The sequence below is a fragment of the Psammomys obesus genome, unplaced genomic scaffold, assembly GCF_907164565.1.
Source record: "Psammomys obesus unplaced genomic scaffold, mPsaObe1.curated_primary_1811, whole genome shotgun sequence".
In the NCBI taxonomy this organism is placed as follows: Eukaryota; Metazoa; Chordata; class Mammalia; order Rodentia; family Muridae; genus Psammomys; species Psammomys obesus.
In genome coordinates, this window is record NW_026592636.1 from 3,520,818 (window position 1) to 3,542,128 (window position 21,311).

At 55.0% G+C, this 21,311-nt stretch overlaps 4 protein-coding genes across 5 annotated transcripts; 3 read left to right on the plus strand and 1 right to left on the minus strand.

Moving 5' to 3' along the window:
• Positions 1-1,837: 1,837 nt before the first annotated feature.
• Tbx10 (T-box transcription factor 10) lies at positions 1,838-4,842 on the plus strand. Its single transcript, XM_055614661.1, has 7 exons — positions 1,838-2,103; positions 2,183-2,284; positions 2,553-2,724; positions 3,391-3,546; positions 3,772-3,839; positions 4,066-4,160; positions 4,553-4,842. Exons 1-7 carry the CDS (start codon positions 1,925-1,927, stop codon positions 4,840-4,842), a joined length of 1,062 nt encoding a protein of 353 aa, XP_055470636.1. The 5' UTR covers positions 1,838-1,924.
• Positions 4,843-6,046: 1,204 nt separating this feature from the next.
• On the plus strand, positions 6,047-7,589 carry Nudt8 (nudix hydrolase 8). Its single transcript, XM_055614730.1, has 4 exons — positions 6,047-6,305; positions 6,657-6,789; positions 7,104-7,181; positions 7,278-7,589. The coding sequence occupies exons 1-4, from the start codon at positions 6,112-6,114 to the stop codon at positions 7,503-7,505; spliced, it is 633 nt and encodes a 210-aa protein (XP_055470705.1). The 5' UTR covers positions 6,047-6,111; the 3' UTR covers positions 7,506-7,589.
• A 77-nt stretch (positions 7,590-7,666) lies between these two features.
• Positions 7,667-12,509, plus strand: LOC129682382 (double C2-like domain-containing protein gamma). 2 transcript variants are annotated; one of them, XM_055614728.1, is made up of 11 exons: positions 7,667-8,720; positions 8,814-9,159; positions 9,287-9,366; positions 9,438-9,509; positions 9,661-9,770; positions 9,851-9,986; positions 10,106-10,159; positions 11,417-11,574; positions 11,665-11,746; positions 12,050-12,146; positions 12,218-12,509. In XM_055614728.1, exons 2-11 carry the CDS (start codon positions 8,916-8,918, stop codon positions 12,346-12,348), a joined length of 1,164 nt encoding a protein of 387 aa, XP_055470703.1. In that variant the 5' UTR covers positions 7,667-8,720; positions 8,814-8,915; the 3' UTR covers positions 12,349-12,509. The 2 variants fall into 2 exon arrangements, with proteins under 2 accessions (XP_055470703.1, XP_055470702.1); XM_055614727.1 differs by having other exon boundaries at positions 8,855-9,159.
• A 488-nt stretch (positions 12,510-12,997) lies between these two features.
• Ndufv1 (NADH:ubiquinone oxidoreductase core subunit V1) lies at positions 12,998-18,411 on the minus strand. The gene is made up of 10 exons (XM_055614734.1): positions 18,180-18,411; positions 17,003-17,085; positions 16,758-16,928; positions 15,339-15,522; positions 14,878-15,067; positions 14,118-14,330; positions 13,801-13,967; positions 13,538-13,619; positions 13,265-13,410; positions 12,998-13,163 (listed from the first exon to the last, which is right to left on the minus strand). The coding sequence occupies exons 1-10, from the start codon at positions 18,249-18,251 to the stop codon at positions 13,077-13,079; spliced, it is 1,395 nt and encodes a 464-aa protein (XP_055470709.1). The 5' UTR covers positions 18,252-18,411; the 3' UTR covers positions 12,998-13,076.
• Positions 18,412-21,311: the final 2,900 nt, after the last annotated feature.

Here is a 21,311-nt window from a genome sequence, read left to right on the forward strand (position 1 = left end):
CCTTCCCTTCCCTTCCCTTCCCTTCCCTTCCCTTCCCTTCCCTTCCCCTTCCCTTCCCCTTCCCTTCCCCTTCTCTTCCCCTTCCTTCCTTCCTTCCTTCCTTCCTTCCTTCCTTCCTTCCTTCCTTCCTTCCTTTTTTCTTTTTTCTGGAGACAGGGAGACAGGGTTTCCTGTAGCCCAGGCTGGCCTCTGTTCACATCACTGAGAAGAGCCTTGAACTTTTTTCTGATCCTCCTCCTTCCACTACCCTGTTGTGTATGTTTTTGATGTCACGCTGGGGATCAAACCCAGCACAGCAGGCAAGCAATCTACCAACTAGTTGGTACTTAGTTATCAGCCTCAGGTCATTATTTTGTTACTGTTTATTTATTTGGTTGTGTGCTGGTTAGTTGTCAACCTCACACAAACAAGCCATTTTGGAATCAGGAACCTCACCTGCGGAACTGCTTGCATTAGACTGGCCTGTGGGCATGTCTATGGGGCACTTTCTTGATTAATGACTGACGTGGAGGGTGCAGCCCACTGACACGCAGCGCCACCCGGGGCAGGTGGTTTCGGGTGGTCTAAGAAAGCAAGCTGAACAAGCCAGGAGGAGAAAGGCAGTAAGCAGTGCTCTTCCGTGGCCACAGCTTCACTTCCTGCTGAGTTCCCACCCTGACTCCCCTCAGACCTGTGGGCCAAATTAACCCTTTGCTCCCCAAGGTGCTTTCAGTCATGGTGTTTATCGCAGCAATAGAAAGTCAGCTAGTGCAGTGTGTGTGTGCACACGGAGCTCAGAGGACAAGCAAAGTCGGTTTTCTCCTTCCACCACGTCAGCTCTGGGAACTGAACTCTGGTACTCAGGCTTGGCGGCAAACTCCTCTCCCTGCTGAGCCTTCTCACAGTCCGAGCATCATTACTTTAAACGGGAGGCTGGAGAGTTTGGATGCTTTTGGCCAAGGCTTGTGTTGCAAGTTATGACTGAGACTGTCCAAAACACGTGGGGGTAGGGGTGGGGAGAGGAGCATACATAGCTGTGAACATCCTAATGCCATGAACTGTACGATTAAACACGGCTAACACACGGTACATTTTACATTAGGCACACTGTAGCCACAGTTTAAAGGCTTTGCTGGGTCTCAGGGTCTAGGGAAGCTAATTTGGATGAGCTCCCTTCAGCCTCCTCCTTAAACAGGCTGCTGGGGCTCCGCAAAGCCGTGTAAGGTCCTGTTGTACTTTCTGCCGACTCATCTGTACACCGTCTGTAAACGTGTCACCCTGTGTTCTCCTCACCAGTGTGTGTCTGCCCTACGAGATGGGGAAACTGAGGACCCAAGAGGTGAAACAACTTCCCAAGGCCATGTAGCCACTTGTCTCTTTCCTCCGGAATCACACTGGGGAAAGATTGTAAACTAGGCATAGTGGCCGTAATCCCAGCACTTGGAGAGCAGAGGCAGGAGGATTCCCGAGAGCTTGTGGCCAGCCTTGGCTACCAAATACAACTATGCCTCAGCACTCCCACCCAAATAGTCAGGGTGATGCATGCCTGTAACCTGAGGCCCTGAGAGGTGGAGGCAAGAGGATCAGCAGGCCAAGGCTGTCTTCTGTTACAGGAGTTTGAGGCCAGCCTGGGCTACATGAGACCTTGTGTGTGTGTGTGTGTGTGTGTGTGACAAGTTCACTGTAATTGAATGTGTGAATGTTGGCTGACAATACTAGAAACAGAAGCCTGACAGGCAGGAAGGCCTTCCAGAGGAAGAGGCACACACAGACACTGCCTGAGATTTGAAGATGAACGGGTAGTGAGTCAGGCAGGCAAGGCCAGGGCTCAGGGATTCAACCTCTCTCCACAGTCTTCCTGTCTGCTGGCCTAGGGGTACTCACTCCGCCAGAGACCTATCCGGCGCCACCTGAGACCAGCGCTAGCTGGGAGTCCCAGCTGGGGATGCCGGTCCCCTCAGGTTCCCGCACCATGTCCACAGAAGCCCAAGCCATGGCAGCACCCACCGGGCAGGGCCCCAAGAACCCACGAGTGTCCAGTGTGATGGTGCAGCTGGAGATGAAGCCACTGTGGGAAGAATTCAACCAGCTGGGCACGGAGATGATCGTCACCAAGGCGGGCAGGTGTGGGCATGGACGGTGGGGGCTGGGCAGGGAGTGGGCACCAGGGCCAGGCTGAGCATCTCCCCCCTGCCATCCCCAGGCGGATGTTCCCAACCTTCCAGGTGAAGATCCTGGGCATGGACACACTGGCCGACTATGCTCTGCTCATGGACTTCATCCCTCTGGATGACAAGAGATACAGGTCTGGGCCTGGCAGGGGAGCGGGGCTGCTGAGAATAGGCACTGGACCCCAAGAGTAGACAGGGTGAGCGTTGGAAGCCTTCTGAGTCCATGCTGTAGAGGGCCAGCCAGGCAGAAGAAAGCCCTGCGGGGAGGGACGCAGGCTGAGGTGTGGGTCCACGGTTGGGTGGACTGTGCAGGATCGGGGGAGGCTCGGCCTCTTCACCATCAGACTGGGCACCGAGTGGGGGTGTGGGGGCAGCCCCTGACCTCTCACTCTGCTCCCACAGGTATGCCTTCCACAGCTCTGCCTGGCTGGTGGCGGGCAAGGCTGACCCCGCCACGCCTGGCAGGGTGCATTTCCACCCTGACTCCCCAGCCAAGGGCGCCCAGTGGATGCGGCAGATTGTGTCCTTTGACAAACTCAAGCTGACCAACAACTTGATGGATGACAACGGCCACGTGAGGGCACAAGCCACTGGGGCCATCATGGGGAGGGACTGAGCCAGCTGCAGCAGAGTGGGACTGTGATGGTGATGAAGCCTGGGCATAGAGCTGGCAGGGCTGATGTGGCATTTGGACGGATAGCGACAGGAAGAGAGGGAGGAAGGGAAGGTAGAGGAGAAGTAGTTTGAAGCCTAGGGGGCAACCCGAGCAAAGGTCTTGAGGCCAGAAAACATGGAGTGAGTTGGGAGACTTCAAGGAGACTCCCCATGGGGCTGACGTAAGGAGGAGAGAAGGAAAGCAGCAGGTAGCCTGTCACACAGGCCCAAGTGCCTGGGCTGAGAGCTCTGGCTTTTCCTCTCTGTGGATGGGAGGTACAGAGGATTCAGAGCAGGTGTGTGTGTCTTGCCCAGCTGCGGTGTGGAGAATGGGCAGAAGGGCAAGGTGGGGAGGCAGGGAGGCCAGCTGGGAGGCCAGCTTGGAGGCAGCTGTGGAGACCGGGTGAAAGATGACCCGGGCTGACTACAAGGTGATGGGTCGGAGGGATGGTCAGATTCCACAGTTCACAGATTTCACAGGTCAAGCTACAGAGGGACCGTGGGCAAGAAGAGGGTGTGTGTCTTGGGCCCAGGGAGGCTAGCTGCATCAGCTCCACCCCTGCACTTGGCTCCCACCCTCTTGCAGATCATTCTCAACTCCATGCATCGTTATCAGCCCCGTTTCCACGTGGTCTTCGTGGACCCACGCAAGGACAGCGCCCGCTACGCCCAGGAAAACTTCAAGTCCTTCATCTTCACGGAGACACAGTTCACAGCTGTGACAGCATACCAGAACCACCGGGTGGGTCACACCAGAGCTCCTGAGGACCAGCCCATCTTGAGGGGGTAGAGACTGAGGCTGGAGGTTCCTCCTGTCCCTTGGACATCTGCCTTCCTGCTGGCTCTGGAGGTCCTGGGCTGAGGGCTCCTGCTGACTGAGAGTTCCCAGGGGACAGAGTGGCTAAGTGTGGGCTCCCCAGGGCCCAATGGCTGGAGGCCAGTCCATAACTCTACTTCCTCTCTGTAGATCACACAGCTGAAAATTGCCAGCAACCCCTTTGCCAAAGGCTTCAGAGAGAATGACCCGGACACATGGTACCGTCTCAATCCCGCCTTCTTGCTCTAAGCCCAGTGCTGGCCATGGCTCCATCCCAGGCAGCCCCTAAGACATTCACTCTTGACCGGTTTTATGGTCATGTCTTCTGGTTTGCTCTGATATCCCCTATCTGACTCTGACCATAATGTCTGGGGGTGGGGATGGGGGTGGGGACGGGGTGCCTCCCTTGGCCTCCTATCCCATTCCTGCTTGCCCTATCTTCAGGCCTGTGGCCCCACGGCCATTGCTCAGCATCCCAGCCCGGAGTCATAGCAGCCTCACTCCCTGTCTGCTTAAGGGCTCTGCAGAACGAGGGAAAGGTGAGGACACAGCCCAGACACACAGGCCCTCCAAGAAGGGGCTTCACCATGATCAGCAACACCCCCACCCCAACCCCCACCTGGGTAGGAAGGCACAGGACCGAGACAGCAGGGACAGGGAGGGTATAGAGCACAGGAGGGGTGCCTGTTGGGTTTCCTGGAGGGGGTGGATTCTCAGCTGGGCACTGGAAACTGGAAGCTCCGCTTCAGACTGGCAGACAGTTGAGTAAGAAGGTAAGGGAAGAAAGTCCAGGCAGAGAAGAGAACAAGGACAAATATTGAAGTAGGCCAAGATGAACGGCCAAGGACAAGACAGAAAGGGCAGGCCTCAGGATTAGTTCTGTGTATGTGAGGGGAAATCTGCTGTCCACTCAAACCATTTTCTCCCTCAGACACCAGTAAAGCTTCAGCTTCCAACTCCAGGACTCCTACTCAGTCGCACCATCAGCTGCTGCCCGCCTCTGAGGTCCTGCTGGCACCTGCCACCTACAGGCCCCTTCCTTACCAGAACCTGTATCCTGGAGCCTCAGGCCACGTTGGCATCCCAAGGGCTCGCCTGGCACCTTACCCTCTCCCCAGTATCGGCACTGATGGAGATCAGGAAGACCCATCCCTCCCAGCTGGGCTGGGGCTCCTGCCCTCCTCTGCTTTGTGCTTAGGGCCTAGCCAAGATCCCCTGTGACGGCCAAGTGCCATGGAAGCCCTTTACCCTATGTCCCACCTCTCCCTCTCTGTCCAGACATCGCAACTGGAAGCCTGGTGGCAGGTGGTTCCTCCATCAAAGCCAGTCTGGGGCCTGCCAGCCATGGAATCAGGCCTCCTATTTCCTACCCCAAAGCCCTCAATCCTGCCTGGAAGATGACTCCTCTAAACCCTGCTTCAATTGTCCGTCCCCCACATTAAACTGCTCGACACCATGGGTCAGAACACTTCCGTCCAAGGGAACTCCCAGATCAGACAGTCCCGTCACCTTTATAGGTATCCAAAAACTGGACCCAGGAGCACAGGGATATGGTAACAGTGACGACACCGGCAAGGCCACACTCCCCCTGGTCTGTCCCCTACTTTGTGTACCCATATAAGGACATCACTGGCTTTGAGAGGGTTAGGCACACAGGAGCATCGAGGGGTGCGCAATATGATAGGCAGGGATCACACGGACCAGGGTAGGGATGAGTGTTGACTTGGAAAGCCGATCAAGGCCGGGGGGAAAAAGTCCAGGTAGATAGGGGCTGGAGTCCTCTCGATACAGTCCAGGGGACTAAGGCTTCTCTTGGAGTGGGAGCCCCAGGGGCCCGGAGGACTCCCACTCTGCTCAACCCGGAGCTCTTCCTTGTGAAAGCACAGACACCCACAGGGACGAGAGACAGGGAGCCCAGATCTTCAGCAGCCACACATCCCAAATCCCGAACGCGAAGTCCCGACCCACTCAACTCAGGTCACCTAGGTCTTCCGGAAACAATGAGTAGGCAGAGGGTGCCGTACTGATAGGGAAGTCAGGCCCCCGGGAAGAGAACGCTAATCAAGCCGATCCACTCTTCTGGACACGCCTATCTGCTCTAGGCCAGGCCTTTCCCTCCAGTGGCGCTTTGCTCCCGGTGCACAAAACCGCTTGCCCTCACCTAGCAAGCCCCGCTCCAGAGGCCTCACCCCAATCGCCTCCGCCAATAGCAACAAACCCCGCCGTAAGCCCCGCCCCAACATGCCCCGCCCCTATGACCTCTGAACCTCAGCCCAGCGGGCCTCGACTAGTACGCCTCTGTGCCCCATCCGAGCGGCCACTATCCCGCCCCTCTTAGGTCCCGCCCCTCAGTCCCCAGCAACACCCCCTTCCGGCTCTCTCTTAGACCCTCCCCTTTCTCCCCCCCCCCCCCCCCCCGGCTGGAGCCTGCGCACCGCTGCGCTCCTTCCCTCGCAGGCCGGCGCCCTCTGTGTCCCGGTGGTCTGGGACATGCTGCCTGACTGCCTGTCCGCCGAGGAGGAACGGCGCTGCCGGCAGCTGCTAGCGGGGACCACTGCCCGGCTACGCTCGCGGCCGGCGGCGGCGGCAGTGCTCGTGCCGCTGTGCCTGGTGCGCGGGGTCCCGGCGCTGCTCTACACACTGCGCTCTAGACGCCTGGTCGGGAGGCACAAGGGGGAGGTCAGGTACGCTGGCCGCGCCGGCGCACTGTCTGCGACCAGCATACCCCTCTGGATTTTCCCCTTCCCGAACAGGACCCTGCCCCTTACCGGAGCCTGGAGAGAGGCGCTCCGCGGCTCCCTTCCTTTGGCTTCGCCCTCAGCAGAAGTTGAGGACACCCCAGGGTCAATGTACCACCGGGACACCCTAGGCAGACCTTGGGTGTCTGAGCCCCAGCACAGTCTTAGGCCACTGCCAGACCTTAATGCTCTAACCTGCATCTCCAGTGCCTGTCCGTCCCCTTAGCCTAATGGCAACAGGGAGGTCAAAGTGCCTTCTGAGGGCCCACGGTCCCAAGACATCCTCTGCCCATTCAGTTTCCCAGGCGGTAAGTGTGATCCCACCGACCAAGATGTAATACAGACGGCCCTTCGGGAGACTCAAGAGGAGCTGGGCCTAGAGGTGACCAAGGAGCAGGTGTGGGGTGTCCTGCAGCCTGTGTACGACCGGGTGAGCCATCCTCATCCTGTCACATTCACTCTATCCCAGGAGAAGGGGTCCTGCTCAGTTTGGGACAAGGGTCCGGGAAGGCTTGCAGGCTTGCCTGCCTTGGTCTGGGCTTGAATGACAAGTGGGAGATTTTAGGGTAGTACAGGTAAGAGAATGGGGTTCTAAACACCTCACACTGTGTCAGGCAGCATAGCTAGAGACCAAGGACAGGGACGGGAGGGCTTGCCCATGACTGCCCAAGGCCTCTGGATGGCAGAGTGGCGTCTGCCTCTCTAATTTGCTCCTCCTGACGGCTCACCCTCCTCCTACCCCAGGGAAAGGCAACCATAGTCCCTGTGCTTGCCAACGTGGGCCCGCTGGATCTGCAGAGCCTCAGGCCCAACCCGGAGGAGGTGAATGTGGGGAGCTGGGGAGCTGGGGAGCTGGGCTGTCCTCCCAGGGGCTTCAGAGGCAGCCCTCTGCCCGCCCTCGCTGTCTCTTGCCCACAGGTGGATGAGGTATTTGAGCTGGCTCTGGCCCACCTGCTGCAGACCCAGAACCAGGGCTATACCCACTTCTGCCAGGGTGGCCACTTCCGCTACACACTGCCTGTCTTCCTGCACGGACCACACCGGGTCTGGGGCCTCACAGCTATCATCACTGCGTTCGCCCTGAAGCTGATGGCCCCTGGCATCTACCAGCCCTGCCTAGCTGTTCCTGAGCTGCCTAGGGGTTGAGGCCTGCTTGGCCTTTAAGTGCCTCTTTCTTCAATTGGCCAGATTACTCCAGAACTGATTAAAATAGAGTCTTTGACCACTCTACCCTGGTGTCTTGCGTGTGGAGAGTGGAAACCAAGGCATGATGGCACACCCTTGTAATTCCAGCACCGGGGCAGCAGATAAGAGGATCTCTTGGGGCTTCTGGCCAGCCAGTGTAGGCTACTTGGTGAGACCCACACCAATGAAAGACAAAGAAGCTAGGGGTCGGTGAAAGGCCCCCGCCACAAAGCCTGATCTTTGGGACCCACATGGAAGGCGAGAAGCAACTCCTGCAAGTTGTCCTCTGACCGTGACATACCCGCTCACATGTCTACATGTATACACATACACAGAAGAAATGTTCGAAGACTGAAAGAAGCTAAGTATGTGGTACATGCCTGTAATCCTGGCCTCTCGAGGCAGAGGCAGGAAGATGGAGAATTCAAGGCCTGGCTTGTACTTGGGTTAGGCAATGAGACTTCGTCTAGGAAACCAATCAGCTATTGGGGGAGCAGAAGGGGAAAGGGCAGCTGCTGCCAGTGAGGTTCCCTGCTGGGAGCACATCAAACAAAGTGACCAATGGCCAGGGTGAAGGTTGGTCCAGGGAGAAGGTACTGCCTGGGACGTGGAAGATGGGGTGATAGGCCAGTTCCACCACACAGAGGGCCACCATAAGGGAGACAAGAGGACATGACTACTTCCATTTTATTCCCAGCCAAGGGACAGGGAAGGAGTGTGACATCATCGCCAGCAGGTTTCCCCAAGGGCACTAGAATGTAGGGCCCCACATATTGTGCCCACTTCTCTTACAGAAGTGACCCCTCCCTTCACACCAGCACAGTCCCATACCCCTCCCCCCTCCGTCCTCCCACCTTCCTGCCCTTCTCACTTACTTCCTCTCCTGCCTACCCCCAACACACCCTTTTCATCACCTCTGGCCCTGCAGCCTCCTTACCCAGCAGCAGGGCCACATGATGGTGGTAAAAATAGCTCCTTGTAACAGTGTGTGACTGGAGGGGCAGAGGCAGGAGGCAAGGCTGGCCCCCAGTGCTAGGGAAGGGCCCTTGGGAGGTGTGGGCTCCTGATCCCCTCCCTGCTTGGTCACACACTGGGCCACCTCAGTCTCAGGCTCCCTCACCCAAAGCATACGCCCGGAGCTGGCAGCAGCAAAGCAGTGTGACGCGGCTCTCAGAGGTAAGGATCCCAGCGGGCTGACTACAGCTCTGCCCCTCCAGGTGGAGCCCCCAACCCTGTCCTTTTAGTCTTAGGACACATTGTCTATCCTAGGGCAGCCTTGGCGATGCGTCTTTATTCCGTCTTGTGGGCAGGTGTGACCCCCAGTGTCCCCAGGAGGTGGAAGTTTCTCTGAGTTTCTATGTCTGAGCCACCATGGCGTGTGCAGGGCCGGCCAGTGGGCGGCAACGGGTGAGCATGCAGGAGCACATGGCCATCGATGTGAGCCCTGGCCCCATACGGCCCATCCGCCTCATTTCCGGCTACTTCCCACACTTCTATCCCTTCCTGGAGCCAGTGCTGCGCGCCCCAGACCCACAGGCAGTCTTGGCCCCGGCCGTCTGCTCTGTACCCCAGCTGCAGCCCAACCCAGAACTAGAAGCAGACTCAGATGACGGCAGTGAGTAGGAGACAATGAGGGGTTGCGCCCTAGGACGGCGTCAGGGGTGTCTCTAGCACCCACTGTGCCATGTGGGACAAGGGGGGTGCGGGAGCGGGGTGATCATGCCTGGCACCTGCCATCTTAGCTGTCCTAGGCTCCCTGGAGTTCACGCTTCTCTTTGATGCGGACAACAGTGCCCTGCACTGCACAGCGCATTGTGCAAAGGTGAGGACAGAGGCAGAGTTCCCGGGATGGGACAAGCCACAGACCTCTCTACATCCATTTTCTGTTTCCAGGGCCTCAAGCCACCAGCCTCAGGCTCTGTGGACACCTACGTCAAAGCCAATTTGCTGCCAGGGGCCAGCAAGGTGAGGGTAAGATCCAGGCTCCTTAGGTATCAGGGCCACCTTAGGGTACTCACTGATCCTCCTTCACCCCAAGAACTAGAGCTCAGTTGCTAGGACCCAAGGGCCAGGGCAGGTGGCCAGGAGGGTGCCTGACCTGCCTGCCTGGCCCCAGGCCAGCCAGCTTCGGACACGCACTGTTCGAGGCACGAGGGCCCCTGTCTGGGAGGAGACACTCACCTATCATGGCTTTACTTGTGAGGATGCTGGAAGGAAGACCCTGAGGTGAGGACCCAGGTTAGGGCACCAGTAGGGAGGCAGGGGGTGGGGCTTGGATGACCAGGACTGACCCGGATGGCCACCAGGCTATGCGTGTGTGAGGACTCACGGCTGAGGCGCCGGCGGCGCGCACCACCCTTGGGGGAGCTACGAGTGCCCCTGAGGAAGCTGGTGCCAAACAGAGCCAGGAGCTTTGACATCTGTCTGGAGAAGCGGAGGCTGGTGAGTGGGGCGGAGGCTCAGGTTGGGTCTATAGGACCAGGAGCTATGTGATGAGGAGAGCGGGGGAAGGGACCTGAACAATTATCTACTGAGGTGACCAAGTGCTCTGCTTTTTTCAGACCAAGAGGCCCAAGATCTTGGACACGGCCCGTGGCATGTCTCTGTATGAGGAGGTGGGTAGGAAAGCTTGACTGAGCAGGAATGGAGACAGGCAGGCCTAAATGGCCCAGGCTGGGATCAGGGGTGAGCTGGGCAGGGGTCCAGGCCCTTCAGAGCTTCGAGGAATTTGAGTCCATCTCTCTCGTAAGTTCTGTGACTCCTCAAGAACTGCCAAAGTCCCAGTGGCTGGGCAGGGTGCCACTGACTCCTTTGCTAGGGCAGCCTGGAGATGAGGAATGCTAGGAAGGGGCTACAGAGTTCTCAGAGGATGGGCAGGCTGAGATCCAGCAATCTAGAGGCAGGGCCTGAAAGGTGGTACTTGTGGCAGGGATGGGAGGACTAGGCAGAAGAAACAAGCTCCCAGGTCGCTTGTCTGCCACTAGTGTCGGGGCTGGGTCCGCCTCTGTGTCTGCCTCTCAGGAGGCGATGAGGATGACTTCTGTGCTTACTCAGCCCCACCTGAGACGCTGGCCACGCTGGCCACGCCGGCCAGAACCCTATCGCTCAACAGGACACCTGCAAGCCTGGGAGGCGGGCCCTCCACCTGCTCCTGTCAACAGTGTAGGCGCCCTGCCCCCTAGTGGAAGCCCAAGTTTGTGCAGCCTCTGATTAGCTAAGCCCAAGCCTGTGAGATACTGAGAACCCTAAACAGTCCTGCCCAATCCTAGTGGACGTCACTGAGAACCCTAAAACAGTCCCGACCAGTCCTAGAGCCCGTGTGCAACTGTGCCCCAGCACACTGTACTGGCAGAGCACTCCTTCCATACTGAGCACCGCCAATGATTGGAAAGTTTGGATCTCGGCCATCCATTCTACCCCGAAGGTGGGAAAGAAGGCATGCTTTCCCAGGCCGTCATCCCAGCTGTGGGGGCTCCGGTGTCTAAGAATATGGCAAATGGTCTTCCAGGCAGTGGGAGTGGAGGTGGGGTTAAAAGGTAAGAAACCTGTCCCTCCCTGATGAGTCTCTCAGAGCTATTTCCATTGCATGGGGACGGCCAGCTAAGTCCCTGGCATGGCTGTCACACTCATCATCAGTTCTCTTACTTGCCTTGACATGAGTAGCAAGCTCTTACCTTTCTCAGCCTTTGGAGGGTACAAATCTCTGAGTCCCACTATAAGGTCACATGACTGGGTACTGGGAAAAAGGCTATCTAGGGAAATAAGCTTGACACCCTGGTTTCTCTGTAGCCATGTGCTCTCACATTGGGACCTGACCCCTGCAGGTGTGGGGTTCAGGCTGGACAGGGTCTGACCACAGCTTGCATCTGCAGGAGGAGGTGGAGGTAGAGGCCTCTGGAGAGGAACGTGGGCGCATCCTACTGTCCCTGTGCTACAGCTCCGAGCGTGGCGGCCTGCTGGTGGGTGTGCTGCGCTGTGCCCACCTTGCTCCCATGGACACCAATGGCTACTCGGACCCCTTTGTGCGCCTGTGAGTACAAACAGGCAGGTGGGCATGAAGAGTGAAAGAGGGTCCTTGGTTCTGCAGGGCTAAGCCTAGCCAGCCCATCTCTCCCTCCAGTTTCCTGCATCCAAGCTCTGGGAAGAAATCCAAATATAAGACCAGTGTTCGGAGGAAGACCCTGAACCCCGAGTTCAATGAGGTGGGTCCTGGCTGGGAGATCCCGTTATGTGTCTTGATGTAGCAAACCAGGCCCCACCTGAGCCTGTTTCTTTTCCTTTTCTTTCTTTTTTTGGTTTGGCTTGTTTTTTGAGACAGGGTTTCTCTGTGTAGCCTTGGCTGTCCTGGACTCACTTTGTAGACCAGGCTGGCCTCAAACTCACAGAGATCCACCTGCCACTGCCTTCCCATGTGCTGGGAGTACAGGTGTGCGCCACCGTGGCTGGCCTGAGCCTGTTTCTGAAGCTGTGAAGAAGTCACCTCTTTGCTGTTGCTTTTCTCACAGGAATTCTTCTACGCTGGTCATCGGGAGGAGCTGGCCCAGAAGGCACTGCTAGTGTCTGTGTGGGACTACGACCTGGGCACAGCCGACGATTTCATTGGTGAGCATAAACACCGGGTGCTGGAGGGAGCCTCATGCGCCTCCGCTGGCTCCTGACCCATCCCTCGGCAGGTGGGGTGCAGCTGAGCGGCAGAGCCAACGGGGAATGCCTGCGCCACTGGCGTGAGTGCCTGGGCCACTGTGACCACCGGCTGGAAGTGTGGCACCTGCTGGACAGTGTGCCCCCCCAACTTGGTGACTAGCCAGCATGGGACCCTGCCTGCAACCTGTTCAGGGCCAAGATGTCAGCTGTATCTGGAGAGAGCTCTGGGTTGGCCCCATCTGCTATGTGCATTCTTGTCTCTTTTCAGCCATACCACCCCCAAAACACAAAGCAAAATAAACACCTGCTTCTGCCAGCCAGGATCCTGTCCCTTTCCCAGGACTGTCTGCTGCTTCTGCGCCCTCACCTCATAGGGTAGATCAGGTCCGTTTCCTGTCTCCCACCCCTCAGAGCAGTGGTCCTCAACCTTCCTAATGCTGCGACCCTTTTAATACAGCTCATGTTGTGGTGACCCTGACCATAAAAAAATAATTTCATTGCTACTTCACAAGTGTAATTTTGCTACTGTTATGAATCCTAATGTAAAGATCTGATATAGGACCCCCGAAGGGGTCGAGACCCACAGGTTGAGAACCACTATCTCAGAGGCCGCACTGGACCAAGTTCAGCACTGGGAATACAGCTCAGTGGCAGCAGGCTCACCCAGCATGCCCGCAGCCCTGAGATTGATCCCCTAGTGCCACAAAAAGAAGTGGGCCAAGCCCAGCCTTCTTCTTCTGCCCAGTGAAGGAACAAACCTCCACACGTGGGTGGGGACAGTGGGGAGAAAAGCAAAGTCACAGACAGGCTGTGATCGGAGAACGGGCAGCTCCTGTTTATTGTCCAGCTTCCCAAAGAGAAGTGAAATCAGCAGGCTAGGATATGGGCTCAGGAGGCTGCCTGCCAAGCCTGCTGCTGCTGGGCAAACCGGTGCATCCGATCCTCAAGCTCTGGCCGGAAGTGTCGGATCAGACCCTGGGAAGGAGGGAGACACCGCATGAACCAGAGTTCCAAATTCCCAAAGCTCTGGGCTCTCAGTGTCACCACTTAGCGTCACATAGCAGGGCAGTGTGTACCTGTACTGGCCAGGCGGCCCCGTCACCCAGAGCACAAATGGTGTGGCCCTCTATCTGCTTGCTGATCTCCCAGAGGGAGTCGATCTCAGCGGGCCGGGCGTTCCCCTTCACAAAGCGGGCCATCACCTTGTTCATCCAGTCAACACCTACAGCAGAGCAGCGAGAGCGGTCTGAGGGTCTCCCACCAGGGAGGGACAACACTGAAGGGGTGCAGGCCTCACGGGGGAAAGTTAACAGCCCAGCAACTACACCCCAGCCTTCCAGGAAGCTCACCCTCACGGCAGGGGGTACACTGGCCACAGCTCTCGTGCTTGTAGAACTCAATGAGGCGAGCAATGGCTTTCACAATGTCAGTCTAGGAGACAAGGAACAGGGCAAGGCACCTTAACCTCCTGCAGCACCCCTGACCTGGGTGTTCTGGCCCACGTCCCCACTGTACAGGGATTAGGCTGTTGGAATTGGGAGCCACAAGCTAGTCAAGAGAACTCTCAGAGGCCTAAGGGGAACGGCAGGCTTGTGAGGTAGGAGGGCATTACCGAGCGGTCCATGACAATCACTGCAGCCGTGCCCAGGCCAGTCTGGGCCTGCACCAGTGCATCGAAGTCCATCAGCACTGTCTCACACACAGATTTGGGGATCAGCGGAGTGGATGAGCCGCCAGGAATCACAGCCAGGAGGTTGTCCCAGCCACCTGTGACGCCACCTGTGACAATTCCAAAAAGGCTTGTCATGGCTAAGCCTGGCACACCTGCCTATGCTTGACCAATGCCAGCACCCGAACCTAGCCCAGCTCCTGAGTTTCCCACCATGCCCTCTCGAGCACGCTGCCCTCCTGGCTGGGCCCCAGGCTCACCCGCATGCTTCTCAATCAGCTCTTTCAGTGGCACAGACATCTCTTCTTCCACAGTGCAGGGGTAGTTGACATGGCCAGAGATGTTGAATAGTTTGGTCCCTGAGTTACGTTCTCGGCCAAAGCCAGCAAACCAGGCGCCCCCACGACGGCAGATGGTGGGGGACACAGCCACCGTCTCCACATTGGCCACGGTTGTGGGGCATCCAAACACTCCTTCAAGGAAATTACAAGAGACTGGTGGCTTCCCGGAAAAGGGAACGTTTTGTTTTTTGAGACAGGATTTCTTTGCATAGCCCTGGCTGTCTCAGAATTCACTTCATAGACCAGGCTGGCCTTGAACTCAGATCTGCCTGCCTCTGCCTCCCGAGTGCTGGGATTAAAGGACTGTGCCACCACCTCACTGGGAACAATCCCAGCAGTGGGATGTCCTGCTCCTGTAGCAGTTCCTATTCTTGCCTTCTCACTTTTGGCCCACAACGCATCCCAGACTCGAAGAGAGCTTATTTCCCATTCACTACAGTACCTCTAGCTCCCGGGACAGAGAAAGAAAGAGGGGACATGGGTGTGTGATGTCAACTGAGGGCTGCAGGTGCCATCGACAGAGCCTGTGTTATTAACTCCTTCCCCCATCAATCTGTCTTCCTCTCCAAACGGCATGGAGAAATATTGTAAGAACCACCCAGAGGGCACCTGGTCAGATCCAGGACCCCACAGAGCAGAGCTAAGACAAGGCCTCACCCAGGGCCAGGCAGGGTCTTACCCACATCTGCTGGAAAGGGCGGCTTCAGGCGTGGCTTTCCCTGCTTGCCTTCAATGGACTCAATGAGTGCCGTCTCCTCTCCACAGATGTAGGCCCCAGCCCCACGTACCACAAACACATCAAAATCATAGTCAGAGCCACAGGCGTTCTTGCCAATCAGACCTGCTTCGTAGGCCTCTCGGATAGCTACCTGTGGGACAAGGTGTGAGTTCCCCAGCCCTACCCACCGAACTCCAAGAGTCAGCCTCCACTCCAGAGCCCACGGAACCCTCAAGACTCCCTAAGTTGAACTTTGGAGCACAAAGAAAGAACTCTAGGGCCAGGTCCTGTTTGTTGATGGATGCAGGAACAGAACGGCCCCCTGCTGGACAGACACTGGTACTACCATCTAAAAATGGTTGTGCCAGGAAAGGGAGCATGTGAGGTGTGCATGCACTGTTGGCCAATACGCACGTGCTCACCTGCAGATTGGAGGCCTCGTTGTAGAATTCTCCTCGGATGTAGATATAGGCAGCCCGGGCTCCCATGGCCCGGCCTCCCACCAGGCAGCCCTCCACCAGCTTGTGAGGGTCGTGGCGCATGATCTCGCGGTCCTTACAGGTGCCTGGCTCCCCCTCATCAGCATTCACCACCAGGTACTTGGGCCTGTGGGGTCCTGCACATCAGTCAGGCTACAGACCCACCAGGTCCCAGCTCTTAACCAAAATCCACTCCTTCTGCACCCAGAGAATCTCAACACAGCTGATTCTCTCTGCCCTACCTGAGGCTCTCTTTTTGTCACCATCAATGACAAGGCACTCATTACCTATTTAATCTTTGATCAAGTATGTCCAAAAGAAAATATTTGTTTTCCTTAGAGGACAAATCCAGTATCTCTCCCTGTGTTTTCCCTTGAGAGTCAATTCAGTTCTCGGTCATTAGGATTCTTCTTCAATCTCTACCACAGCCCTGCGACCAACAGGAAGTAGAGTGGCTGACTTTAAAATAAATAAATAAATAAATAAATAAATAAATAACTTGGCTAGGCAGTGGTGGTATACACCTTTAATCCCAGCAATGAGGAGGCAGAAATAGGCAGCTTTTCTTGAATTCAAGGCCATCCTGGTCTCAGAGAGAATTCCAGGACAGCTAGAGCTACACAAAAAACCCTTGTGTCAAGAGGCAGCATATGCCAAAACATACGTGAAGTTCAGGGAACACCTTGTACATGTCATGTCAGTTCTGTCTTTCTTCCCTTTGGGTCCTGGAGATGACTTCAGGTCACCAGACTTGAAGGCAGGTTCCCTTACCTGCTGAGCCATTACGCCAGCTCAGTGGCTAACTTTTATAATTTGCATTCTAGGTGTTAAGCTGAACCAACTTTATCTTTTTTTTTTTTTTTTATCTTTTTAATTCCTGCATATCATACTCAGGCACAAAAAAATAATAAATAAATAGGGCTGGAGAGATGGCTCAGCAGTTAAGAGCATTATCTGCTCTTACTAGAGGTCCTTTATTCAATTCCCAGCAACCACATGGTGGCTCATAACCATCTATAATGAGATCTGGAACCCTCTTCTGCTATATATGTAATAAATAAATAAAATAAATCTTTAAAAAAAATCTCTTTAGAATGAAAGAAAGAAGTTGAGATTCAAAAGGGCCAGATTCCCCAAAGCTTGACAATTACTAAAAGGCAAAGTTGGGATTTGAATAATAAGGCCTGCCTGAATAAAAATCTTGTATGGATTATAGCATCCTGAGTCTCTACTGATGCAATCCCTTAAGTTCTGACTATCCTCTCACAGCCCGCTAAGTTTCCCAGAATCAGTCCCAAAGCCCAGCGCCTCACTGGCCCCTAGTCTGTCCTGCAACCATGGCTCAGGATACTCCCCACAAACCTGCCATCCGAGGGCTTATTCATGAAGCTCCACTTGAGGCCAGTGGGGAAGCCAGCGCCACCACGGCCCCGTAAACCGGATGTCTTGATCTCACCCAAGATCCAGTCCGGCCCCTTCAGCAGGATCTCCTTTGTCTTGTACCAGTCACCCCGACTCTGGGCACCTTTCAGCCTGGATGGAGTAGAAAAGGATGTGAAGGAGAAGATATGCTAGGGGACCCAGCAGGCTGAGGGCACATGTCTCACCTCCAGTCATGGCGGCCATACAGGTTGGTGAAGATCCGGTCTTCATCCTTCAGCGATCCAAATGAGGTTTTCTTAGGTGCTGTCTGAGGAGATGGAAGGTCAGGAGACCCAGCAGAGCTTGGGAACCATGAGGAGTCGGGACAGAATTTTCAGCTTCTTGGGCCCTCCTGCATAGGAGGGGCTGGGCCGCAGAGGGGACAGAGGCTTCAAAGTCTCTGCAGCATCCATCATAGCTTCCTACCATCTCTTATCTCAGTGCTTCCTGTTTAGAAGTTACTGGGCTCAACATTCCACACCTCATCTCAATTCATCCAGGTTACAATTCTGATATAGGAATGGTTTCCTCCATCTTACAAAGGAGGAAACTGAGACCCTAAGCAAAAGGAACTTAGGAAGGCCACAGAGCTGAAAGCAGATGGCTCCTGCTGAGCCCATGTCACAGTTCAGCTATAGCCCCAACCCTGCTTCCCCAAGCCCAGCATTCATTTGTCTAGCTCTTCCACTAGAGCAAAACCTGGTTAGAGAGGCTTGTAACTCTGCTGAAAAGAAATATGTGCTCATTGATGGAAGAGGAATGCTTTACTGGGGCTCGGCACAAAAGGGATGTGGGGTCTACCTGAGATAAAGTGAAGAGGTGTGGACTGGAATGGTTTGTGACTTAGTAGAAAGTGGCACGACACCCACTCCTACCTCCTTAAAAGCACTTCTCCTCGGGTGTGGTGGTGCACGCCTGTTGTCCTAGGAGAACCCCGGGAGGCTGAGATAGGAAGATCACCACTAGTTCGAATACAGCCTGGACTATATAGCGAGCCCCTATCCCATAAAGCAAACAAAATCACAAAAGCGCTTCCAGGTCACTACAAGAAATAGACCGCCGTCGGGGGAATGGTTCTTTAAAGCTGTTTTCTGCATTTTCAAATTGGGCAATGGCCTTGATACCAGGCAAGACTTCGAGGAAAAAATAATAGACTAAGATGCCACAAAACCTGCAAACTCTCAAGCTCGGACAAGGCTGTTAAACAACAGAAGCTGGACTGGAGAGCGTCAGCCCTGAGTTAGGACCGTTCGTTTTTATCTAGGCCGGGCAGTACCCCGGAGAGAGGACTCTGCAGACGGGACAACTCCACGAGCTGTAAGCCGCACGGACACCCCAAGCCTGAACCAGGACGGGCCTCACCGTGCCGCTGCTGAAACGCACAGACGCCCGCACGGGAAGCGACCCGCCGAGAAAATGCCGTGCCGCCAGCATCGCGCAAGCCAGGCGGGTCACCTCCCGCTGTCACCTTCACAACTTCCAGCCGCGGGACCGGCGCGACAGAAACGCACGGAGGGGGGACGCACAGGAAGCACGTCACACGACCGGCAGCCAGCTGCGCCCCCAGGCCGCCCCGCGCCTTTGCTTTCTTCCTTCAGCCCCGCCCTCTAAGGGGCACTGACACGGAGACCGGAAATGTACTCTGGTGCTCGTCCTTCTGGGAGATGTAGTCCATCCGGCTCGGCCGCTCCTTACTTGGAGACCAGGTTCCTCTTCCTAATAAACAAGACTCGTGTGTCGCCCTCTGCTGGATCCCGAGTATTTCACTTCCTACAGGCCCTACGTTTTGTGGACACCTGCTGTATGCGCGAATGGACGCTGGGGAGAGATTTAGTCAGGCTAATTCAGAATCAGATCGTCCTGATCTGGTGTAATTACGCTGACCCAGCGGAGTCCTACTGGACTAAGAGTTCCCTCTGGGCATCCGAGTGGCCCGGGAAAGTACTCATTAACTCGTGGACCTCGCTCTCCTCGCGCGCGCGCGCGCGCGCGCGCGCACACACACACACACACACACACACACACACACACACACACACACACACTCACACACTCACTCAAAAGCTGACCCGACTTCTTCTCATTGGTCTTCTCAGGGCAGTGTGTCTGCCGGCCCTTTGGAGTGATGCAGAGACCCGAGATGGTCAGTGGGTGTCACAAGCTCCAGCCCACGCTGCAAGGCTTGCTTGCCCACCCTTGGTGCTCTGGCTACACACTTCAGCCTGGCTCCTCCTGTCGTCAGAACCCAGCCCTCCCTTAGCATTTAAGGATTCCACCATCTTTTCAGCATGGCTCATGCTACCGTTGTGTCTGGACCTCGTTAGGGCGAGAGTGTTGCTATCGCTTTCCCCTTGCTTTCTCTGTTCTTTTGACTCCCAAGAACTGGGCGCTTGATCCATCAATGCTTGTCTTACTCAGCTTTTGGGACCTTGCTCTGGTATGGTTTTTAAAGGATGAAACTAAAAACGTTTTGCTGGTTTTTCTTTTAAGATAGAATCTCATTTAACCCAGGCAGGCCTGGAAAGAACTATGTGGAGTAGGCTGTATTATGCCCAGATCCCAAACACCACCAGGAGACCGACCACACATGCAAAAACAAAGAACCTTAATTTTGGGCTTAAGCTCGGACTCCCCACCGTCCAGCACAGTGGATCAGGGAGGAAGCCCTGGGTAGCTGCAAAGCTGGGTTTTTATTATGGTTTGAGCAGGGAACGGGACTTTCAGTTACATGACTGGTTCACGTTTAGCAGAAGCACGCTTGTCATAAACTGGTTGCTGCTGATCTAGGGACTGGGGAGAGGGGTTACTTCATGGAGTGTCCCAGTAACAAGGTGTACCCAGGTAAGAAAGAGTGCTAACAAAAAAAAAGTGTCCAGGTAACAATAGCATTTTGACTAGCTAAGCAAAGTTTTCTGACTAACCTTTAATTTGATGGCTCAGGTGCTTGGGGACTTTTTAAGGCAGTTACAAGATTATTGTTTCTGATTTTCAGGGAGGTTACCGAATTATTGTATTGCATTTCCATGGACCATAGTTACATGTTTTGAGGAATAGAAACATGATCTAAGCAACTGTGGGAACTTTACCAGGAACTTGGGTCTGCAGTATCTTATGAAGCCTGTCATGGCAGTACAGCTGCTTGGACCCTTCAGGCTGGTGTTGTGGAAGTCTGGGATTATGATACGTAAAGATGTTTTTGTTTTAATCCCAGACAGATTCAGATTGTCCACAGCAGAAAACTATTTGTCTCCTGTGGGCTGAGAGGGTTTCTTTGCTAGCTGCAGATAGTTTAATTTGGAGGATTCTGAGAGGGAATAAAGGCCAGAGCCCAGAGAGAAAGAAAGGGGACTCCAAGGAAGAAGAATGAATGCTGCTGGTCCTCCCACCCTGCTGCTCCTGGTTGCTGTTGATGCAGTATGAGAAGTTGGAGATATCCTGGAATGAGGATTGGACTTGCCCCAATGATCCTGATGACCCTAGGCAGCAGGAAGTAGCTAAGGAGAACTGTGCCCCTTCTCCCTGCTAACCTTCTTTAGCTCCTACCTGGTGTTGGAAGGGATTGGTGTGCAGCAGGAGGCGTAAGAAACAAAAATAGTTTTATAAAAGTACACAAAAAGGCTGGCTTTGAACTTGATGTGGTCCTCTGATTTCCTAATGCTGGTATCACAGGCAGAGTTTTCTGCCTGCCTGCCTCCCTCCCTTCCTCTCTCCCTCCTTTCCTCCCTCTCTCTTCCTTCCTTTTTTCCTTCTTTCCACTTTGACAGTCTCACTATACAATCTTAGCTGACCTGGCACTCGCTATGTAGGTTGGGCTCAACTTAAGCTTAGAGAAATCCTCTGCCTCCCATGTGCAGGGATTAGAGGTGTATGCCACCAGATCTGCTTTTCTTTTTGTCCGTTTTTTCCTAATTTAACCTTCCATTCCGGGTAGGAAGGAACTGCTGCTGTCTCTGTCATTCTGCAGTCCTTCTTTGTCTTTGGAGACGTACTTGCAAGGAGGGGGCTGGAGAGGTGGCCCAGGTAAGAGGACTTGTTGCACTTGCAGAGGATCCGGGTTTGGCTCCCAGCACCCACGTGGTGGCTCACAACCATCTGTAGCTCCAGTTCCAGGAGATTTGGTGCCATCTTCTAACCTCTAAGAGCAACAGGTATGCATGGGGTACAAATACAGACATGTGTTTACTCATACACGTAAAAAATTTTAAAACACTGATAAAAATAATTTTAAGCCACACAGTGGTGGTGGACGCCTTTAATCCCAGCATTTGGGAGGCAGAGGCAGATGGTCAGCCTGGTCAACAGAGCGAGTTCCAGGTGTGTAACGCTATGTCTGACTTAGAAATGTAGTGTGTAAGAAACCGATGCAGGCTTGTTCACTCACCCTCCCAGTGTGTGCTGGTTAGGTTTTTTTTTTTTTTTTTGTCAGCTTGACACAAATTAAGAGTCATCTGGAAAGACCCTTAACTAAGGCATTGCTTCCACTAAATTGCCTGT

Coding starts and splice junctions, on each gene's coding strand:
- Tbx10 (XM_055614661.1), top strand. CDS start 1,925: ATGCCGGTCCCCTCAGGTTCCCGCACCATGTCCACAGAAGCCCAAGCC. Junction 2,104..2,182: donor ATCGTCACCAAGGCGGGCAG/GTGTGGGCATGG, acceptor TGCCATCCCCAG/GCGGATGTTCCCAACCTTCC. Junction 2,725..3,390: donor TGATGGATGACAACGGCCAC/GTGAGGGCACAA, acceptor ACCCTCTTGCAG/ATCATTCTCAACTCCATGCA.
- Nudt8 (XM_055614730.1), top strand. CDS start 6,112: ATGCTGCCTGACTGCCTGTCCGCCGAGGAGGAACGGCGCTGCCGGCAG. Junction 6,306..6,656: donor AGGCACAAGGGGGAGGTCAG/GTACGCTGGCCG, acceptor CTGCCCATTCAG/TTTCCCAGGCGGTAAGTGTG. Junction 7,182..7,277: donor TCAGGCCCAACCCGGAGGAG/GTGAATGTGGGG, acceptor TCTTGCCCACAG/GTGGATGAGGTATTTGAGCT.
- LOC129682382 (XM_055614728.1), top strand. CDS start 8,916: ATGGCGTGTGCAGGGCCGGCCAGTGGGCGGCAACGGGTGAGCATGCAG. Junction 9,367..9,437: donor GCACAGCGCATTGTGCAAAG/GTGAGGACAGAG, acceptor TTCTGTTTCCAG/GGCCTCAAGCCACCAGCCTC. Junction 10,160..11,416: donor GCATGTCTCTGTATGAGGAG/GTGGGTAGGAAA, acceptor TTGCATCTGCAG/GAGGAGGTGGAGGTAGAGGC.
- Ndufv1 (XM_055614734.1), bottom strand. CDS start 18,251: ATGCTGGCGGCACGGCATTTTCTCGGCGGGTCGCTTCCCGTGCGGGCG. Junction 16,929..17,002: donor TATGGCCGCCATGACTGGAG/GTGAGACATGTG, acceptor TACTCCATCCAG/GCTGAAAGGTGCCCAGAGTC. Junction 15,523..16,757: donor AATAAGCCCTCGGATGGCAG/GTTTGTGGGGAG, acceptor AGGACCCCACAG/GCCCAAGTACCTGGTGGTGA.